This window comes from Ranitomeya imitator, chromosome 4 (genome assembly GCF_032444005.1).
Source record: "Ranitomeya imitator isolate aRanImi1 chromosome 4, aRanImi1.pri, whole genome shotgun sequence".
Classification (NCBI taxonomy): Eukaryota; Metazoa; Chordata; class Amphibia; order Anura; family Dendrobatidae; genus Ranitomeya; species Ranitomeya imitator.
In genome coordinates this window covers 303530999-303539253 of record NC_091285.1, presented here as the reverse complement: position 1 = coordinate 303539253, position 8255 = coordinate 303530999, and the positions used below count along the sequence as shown (strand labels likewise).

Below are 8255 nucleotides of genomic sequence, written 5' to 3'. Positions count from 1 at the left end.
CATTCCTGCATATTGCCCACAGGCTGGTAATATAGACAGCAGGGGATTGATGCATGGGCTATAAACCATCCTGCATGATTTGTATGGGTGTGATCCTTACTATACAGTAGATCTTATCTATATGATAGATGGAATATATATAGATATCTATCTCTCTGCATATGTATATGGATATATGGCTATGTATTTATCTATAGGTATGTGGTATATATATATATATATATATCAGTGTCTAAACATTCCTTTTTAGTAACAATGTATTATACTTCATCGTTCCCTATGGTAGAAGCTGGATTCAGCCAAGGCTTATAAACAAATGATAGTAGTGTAACTTTTCAGGTCTCCATATATTAGCATTCTAGGTTAGCACCTTCTCACATCATGACTTGCTAGCTTAAAAACTGATAGCTTATTTTTTTTTTTCCAGATCTCTTGACAGCATGACACATCAGAAGAAAGAAAGAGCAGAATGTGTGCCTAGACACCAACTCAGTTGCTTTTGTGGATTACATTTGCAGTAAAATGTATGGATCTATCTTGTGCTTGCCCTTGTATATAGACCATGAGACTTGACTGAAGCAATAATATATATCCTCCATCTATGGCGAACGATAGCCATGCAGCTGACAACATTCTGCAAAATGTGTCTCCTTTAACAGCGTTTTTAAAGCTAACATCATTGGGCTTTATAATAGGAGTAAGTGTGGTGGGTAACCTTCTTATCTCAATTTTGCTTGTCAAAGATAAGACCTTACACAGAGCTCCTTACTACTTCCTGTTGGATCTGTGCTGCTCAGATATCCTGAGATCTGCTATTTGTTTTCCATTTGTGTTCACCTCCGTGAAGAATGGCTCTACATGGACTTATGGGAATCTTACTTGCAAAGTGATTGCTTTTCTTGGGGTCTTGTCCTGTTTTCACACCGCATTCATGTTATTCTGTATAAGTGTTACCAGATACTTAGCTATAGCCCACCATCGGTTTTATACAAAAAGGTTGACTTTTTGGACTTGCTTGGCAGTCATTTGCATGGTGTGGACCTTATCTGTAGCTATGGCCTTCCCACCAGTCCTCGATGTTGGCACCTACTCCTTTATTAGAGAGGAAGATCAATGCACGTTTCAACATCGTTCCTTCAGGGCCAACGACTCCTTGGGATTTATGTTACTCCTTGCTCTCATTCTTCTAGCCACACAGCTTGTCTACCTCAAGCTGATATTTTTTGTTCACGACCGAAGGAAAATGAAGCCAGTCCAGTTTGTAGCAGCAGTAAGCCAGAATTGGACTTTTCATGGTCCTGGAGCCAGCGGTCAAGCAGCAGCTAACTGGCTGGCAGGCTTTGGAAGGGGTCCCACACCACCAACCTTACTTGGAATAAGGCAAAATGCAAACACCACAGGCAGGAGAAGGCTACTGGTTTTAGATGAATTCAAAATGGAAAAAAGAATCAGTAGAATGTTCTATATTATGACATTCCTTTTCCTGACCTTGTGGGGGCCCTATCTGGTAGCTTGTTACTGGAGAGTTTTTGCCAGAGGTCCTGTTGTACCGGGAGGATTTCTAACAGCAGCTGTGTGGATGAGTTTCGCCCAAGCTGGAATCAATCCTTTTGTCTGCATTTTCTCAAACAGGGAGCTGAGGCGCTGTTTCAGCACAACCCTTCTTTACTGCAGAAAATCCAGGTTACCAAGGGAACCTTACTGTGTTATATGAGGGAGCATCTGCAAAATCTTTAGCCTTGTGAAACACTACCCTTCTCTGCTAAGCAATTGTGGCCTGTAGCCATGTCTTGAGAAGAAGATCAAGAATGGAGCATCAGCAGCATTGTGCACACTTTGCAATAGCGCACCTGTAATCCTATTTTCTCCTAAAGTGTTCCTGCTGGCCACCAGGGAAGGTTTGTAATTGGAAACAAAGGACTCAACCACAGATCCCTTTGTGTTTCTGTGGCTGGAGGTTCAATCTTGCAAATGACAGGTGCTAGGAACCACTGCTGAATGCTGTGTATATCACCACATATTAACAAGAACATCCAGAAAGGTTAGCATTGGACATCTTAATAAATTGAATTGAGGTAAATGTGTTAATAAACATGATTTTAAGAGTTTGAAGACTCTTTGAATATTTAATACAGTTTGGGGTTTCTTTTGCAAAGATTGACAGATGGGAATTAAAAGTACTGTAACTGATAAAGGATGTGCCATGCATTACTGGATTATCTTACTGAGAGATTTCGTTACCTTGTAAGTCAGTCTTGGGGAGCATTCCAAAGCAGTATTTTTGGTTAAAATCATATTCTACTTTTTCAACTATTCTTTCTATAAAAAAGGAGGTTTTCTTTAACGGTGAAATGTATTCTGTGTTTTTTTTTTCTTGTTTTTATTTGGCAAATACTGAGTTAAGCCTTGTTTAAGAGAAAACCTAGGTATCAATCAGTTTGGCAACGTACCATCCAAATTGCATTATTAAAGGATCTACATATGGAGCACTCGTAATAAATACAGAATAAATACATGTTGCCTTAAAGGGTTATCTACTAGCTTCCATTTTCTTTAACCTTGAATTCAACCAATGGAATCAGTAAGCCTGGTCAGTCATTTGGGAGTGCATGAAACAACACTTGAACCACCTGTTTTTTAGGCTCCTATTGTTCCCCAAATGAGTATGCACATCACCTGGGTGAGGTCAGCCTCCCGGATGTGCCACCCATTCTGGTTCACCCTAAGAAACAGAGGCAGTGAAGTATGTTTATATTTGGTGAGCTGTCTTGGAGAGACTGGAGCCTTAGTATTATATTTTGCAGCGTTTGGGAAGCATTTATTCTACTGAAGGCACAGTCTTGTTTATACTTTCTGCACATTTTGATGTATTGGTTGTTTAAATTATTTCATTTTCTTTTCCTTCTTGTATAAAACATATTCTTTTTAGTATTTTAGAATAACATTATAGTCTGTGAGTCTTTCATTCTTTAAGATACAGATGTGTGTGAAATTTAAATATAAAGTTGCATTTGCCAAACTTTTCTTGTGTAGCTTGTTAATTTTTTTCTGGAATAAAATTTTACATTTTTCCAGCTCGGCAACTAACCTTATTTTTTTCCTATTTTATTTAATGGTCTGGAATGAACTAGCGAGAGTGTGATATTATAGATTTTCCATTTCTTTAGTTATCATTCTTTTCATAATCTATAAGTGTATGATTGATGGACACTGCCTATGGGTATATTTACCATTTAGAGTCATTTTGCTGTATATTGACCAATAGATCTTTCTCAGCTGATGGTGGTTTCCAATTCAAGCAGTTTTACAGTTATGCCTTAAATTAGGAGAAATTGTGATTTAAGATAAATAACAGTATTGACTTTTTGCTTTTAATATTCTTTTTTTCCAATTGCACATGTCAAAAATTCTTGTACTTTATTAATACACTGTAAATACAGGAGATAGATATGAGATAGAGTTAATTAATTGAATGTTTTAAATTTGCTTGATGTGATGATATCCATGGCGTTTTTCATATGCATCTCAGGTTTTGTTTGTCTCTTATACTTGATTTATTATATTATTTATTTTGTTTACCATAATTCACTTTATGCGCTGTATTAATACCATAACTTTCTGGAGCTGTAGTAATGATTACTTAGGCAACTCCATTATAATCTCCCCCTTGAGTACAATAATTGTGGTAAGATCCATAAAAACCGTAGCTCTTGTTAAATGTCGTCTGCAGTCCTCACATTATCTGCAGAATTGTATTCCAGACAAGCAACCATGTAAACTGACATGCATTAAAATAAATTCCGAGAAACTGCAGACACCTTTTTTGGGGTTAGATCATTAGAATAAGGAGATACATGTTTTTGGAACAAAGCTTCATAAGTGTCCAAGTAATTCGGTGATATACGGTAAATCATCTAAGGCTACGTTCACATTTGCGTTGTGCGGTGCAGCGTTGGCGACGCAATGCACAACGAAAATGTAAACGCATGCACAACGCAGCGTTTTGTGACGCATGCGTCCACTTTTGCATGGTTTTTGGCGCAGAAAGAACTGCATCATGCAGCGTCCTCTGCGCCCTGACGCATGCGTCACAAAACGCAAGTGCAACGCATGTCCATGCGCCCCCCATGTTAAATATAGGGGCGCATGACGCACGCATCGCCGCAGCTGCGCCCGACGCAACGCTAATGTGAACGTAGCCTAAAAGTGTTATAAATAGAGCTGTCACTTGCCAAAAAATGAACTTGCCACAGAGTGTGAGCAGTGAGCACCAAAAAAGTTTATCACAGCGAAGATTTTATATATAAATTCATATTTTTTTCAAATTTTTTTAGCAATTACAATGTGCTAGTTTTTAAAATATTTTTTGATGTTTAAAAAGTCCAAATTAAGGGGTAAGAAGTATATTATTGGCAAAATGTGACTGTCCTATGTTTAATTTCAGAGGAGGTTATTCTCTCCTATCAATCTCTAAACTATAAAATGTAACTAATAAAATAAGCAAAATGTATGTAATATTTACTTGTGGTTTCAAGCACTTTTTCATTGATTTATTCACTCAAGGTATCAATAGTAACATAGCAAGTCCAAAAAAAGACATTTGTTCATCCATTTCAGCCTATATTCCATCAGAATAAATCCCCACATCTGCGCCCTTCTAAAGAACCTAATAACCATAAGATAACAATATTGTTACGCTCAAGGAATAGACCCATACTTTCATAATTCAAGGTTTTTCCTGGGCTAAAGGAGTAAATTATAATTTAGTTCATTTGCAAAAACATTTTAAGAAGCCATACTTTGGTAGTTCTATTATAAACCCTATTATGTTGTCAGGATTTTAGTACCTGTCCTGAGGTCAATAAAATTCCCCCTCTGCATTAGTTCCGACATTAGGGAAAGCATTCTCTCCTACTCTGTGTCAATTCAGTTCAATAGCTAATCCAGCCCCCTTTTATATGATATGGACTGACAGGTCCTGTCATCGCATCACTGCCATACAGAGGAAGAGATATCTTCCAATGGAGCCAGTGTTGGATAAAATGCTACAATTGAGCTTCCTGGACCCACGGACCAGCGCTGAAATCATGCCGATGGAGCAGTATACCTAACCAAACTGCGTTAGTATGTTTTATTCAATTATATTTGCAAATCAAGAACATATGTTATTGCTAGGACAAAAGAAAGCTAGTAGTTGTACCAGGCCCTAGTAATGGAGGAAAACAACACCAGGGTTACACAATAAATAGCACAAGGGTCTTCTTACAAGTTTTTCACTCATTGAGGCCCAAAAATTAAAGCAACCGTGTTACAACCGGTCACACTGAGTAGAGCTGAGATTATTATTATTATTATTTTTTTTATATAGCACCATTAATTCCATGGTGCTGTACACGAGAAAGGGGTTACATACAGAGTTATAGATATCGTTTACAGTAAACAAGTTTACAGTGACAGACTAGTACAGAGGGGAGAGGACCCTGTCCTTGCGGACTTACATTCTATGGGATATTTGGGAAGAGGCAGAAGGTAGGGGCGAGGCGGCGGCTCTGGCGATGGAGAGGCAGCGGCTCTGGCGATGGCGAGGCTCTGGCGATGGCGAGGCAGCAGAATGGTTATTGCAGGCTGTAGGCTTTCTTGAAGAGATGGGTTTTCAGGTTCCGTCTGAAGGATCCGAGGGTGGTGGATAGTCGGACGTGTTGAGGCATGGAATGCCAGACAATGGGGGATATTCGGGAGAAATCTTGGAGGCGGTTGTGTGAGAAACGAATAAGTGTGGAGGAGAGAAGGAGGTCTTGGGAGGATCGGAGATTACGTGAGGGAGGATATTTATATATTTGCACTAACAAGGTTAACAGACCAATGTTTTCTTGTCCAAAAAGACCACTTAGGTGTAAGTCAAATATAAACTATTAAATATGTCAGTAATATGTTCTTTCAGTAACCTATTAATAATTCATATATTTTAAGAAAGCATGAGTGGAAACATGGGAATATGTTTTATACATTATAGTCAAGCTTAACACACAACTTTAAAGGGAATCTGTCAGTAAATTTGACTGCTCCCAACTGCATACATGGTGAATTCAGGTCTTTGAAATATATATCCATCAAAACCTTTATGTTGTCTATCTTTTGCTGCATTTTTAGCCATATACAATGAAGTGTTAAGCGATCTGGGTGTGACAGAGCACTTAACTAGCCACTGACTTCCAAGGTTGTTTCCCCCCACAGAACCAGCCTCTTTAGCTTAATTGATCACTGATTTCCTTGCCTGGCATCTGACATCACAGAGACAGAGACCTATCAATGAAGCCAAACAGGCTGGCGCTAGGCAGGGAAACCCCCTTAGAGGCTCGTTTAGTGCTGTGTTCCATGTAGAGTACTCAGCACCTGATTTGCATATTAATAAAAACACTAATTACTTAGAAATGCATCACCAAAAAGAAGATATAAATGCGAAAATGAATTTACAGTATTTTTCAAAAACCTGTATGCCCATATTTGTGGTTTGGAGGTTGATCTTACAGATTCCTTTTAAGGTGGAATTTCCTATTTTATTCAAATAATGAATTACATTGCTGGCTATGGCAAAATAAAAATTCAGATAAAGAAATATAATGAAATAAGGAGTTTAAAAAGACCCTGCCACGCAATTTAACTAAGGAAAAAAGTCGTATGGATGTACTCATCCTAGAACAACAATAAAAATGATACCTGCATCTTTCTCATTACTCCAACCCGTCACCATTGTCCTCTCTGTGATTGACACCTCCTCCCGCCAATATGTCAGGCATCTAGGCAGCTTAAAGGTTATTGGCTGCTGGACAACCCCAGCTTAATCCATTCAGGGCAGGATAGAAAATAAATACAATCTATACTCACCTCATGAGCGGCATCTGTGCTCTGATGTTGGCACTTCTATTGCCAGTGTGTGGCTTCATAGCTTGATTTCTCTATGCAGGAACATTTGCTGTTATTTATTATGCTTTGCTCATATAGCGCTAAATTATTCCACAGCGCTATACAGATATTCTCATCGCTGTCCCCAATGGGGCTCACAATCTAAATTCCTTCTCATTATGTCTTTGGAATGTGGGAGGAAATCCACAAAAACACGGGGAGAACATACAAGCTCCCTACAGATGTTGTCCTTGGTGGGATTTGAACCCAGGACCCCAGTGCTGCAAGGCTGCATTTCTAACCATTGAGCCACCGCTCTCACTTTTGTTGCCTTAATATCTATACACTAATACCACTGGATTCCTTAACAAAATTAAGTTGACAGTTCTCTTTTAAATAAATTAATCAATTACAAAAAAATATATAGATATCATCACAACTATTATTACTATAAGGGCTTATTCACATATCAGTAATTGGTCAGTATTTTGCATCAGTGTTTGGATACCAAAACCGGGTGTGAACTTACAGAGAACTATAATGGAAAGATTGACATCTGTTTTGTGTTTTGGAGACACTCCTGGTTTTGCCATTGATATAATGATATAAATGACTAATGTGTGAATAAAGTCTTAGAAATATTGGCTGGTAAGGACTAAGGGCTCCGTTGATGAGTCTCAAATATATACATGAACACTTCACGCCATCTCTTTTTAGGAAAGGAAGCTTTCGTGTTAAGTAAGTCATTAATCTGTCTCTCTATTCCATACATATCCAAGAAAACATTAAGCATATTCCGAGCAATTCTCATGTTATGTGTCTCTTCATGCATATAAACACTTTTAGCCTCATTGCTTTGCAAAACACCATGGATTTTTATTCTCTTGGGCAGTATGGTTGATTTTTCATACAGACTACCTACACAATACAGCATTCGCTGCATGTACAATTCTCAGTATGTACTGTATGTGTGGGAGTTCTAAAAAAAAATCTCTTATGATCAGGTCCATTACTCTGGTTCTTCTGATCAAGGTTGATATTCATGCTATTATTAATACAAATGTAGCCGATAAAGCCAATCATTGGAGCTTCACAGTACAAGTCAAAGCCAGAAAAATCTATGTCAACACCAAACCCATACCCAGCCCTGCAAACACTAATTAGATCTTTACCTGTGTAAAACAGCTGGCTGACCTACATACGGTATACATTTTTATTTATGCTCACTATCTGACAGATCCGGTTGTTTTCTGAATAAACATGTAGCCTATTTGGAATAAATTGAACTGTGCATTTGAAAACCTCCAGCTTCAAAGATGAAATATCAACTGAAAATACTGTATTTTATTATT

At 38.1% G+C, this 8255-nt stretch overlaps 1 protein-coding gene across 1 annotated transcript; it reads left to right on the top strand.

Moving 5' to 3' along the window:
• The first annotated feature begins 455 nt into the window (after positions 1-455).
• GPR85 (G protein-coupled receptor 85) lies at positions 456-3075 on the top strand. The gene has a single exon (XM_069764810.1). It carries the CDS (start codon positions 602-604, stop codon positions 1712-1714), a length of 1113 nt encoding a protein of 370 aa, XP_069620911.1. The 5' UTR covers positions 456-601; the 3' UTR covers positions 1715-3075.
• Positions 3076-8255: the final 5180 nt, after the last annotated feature.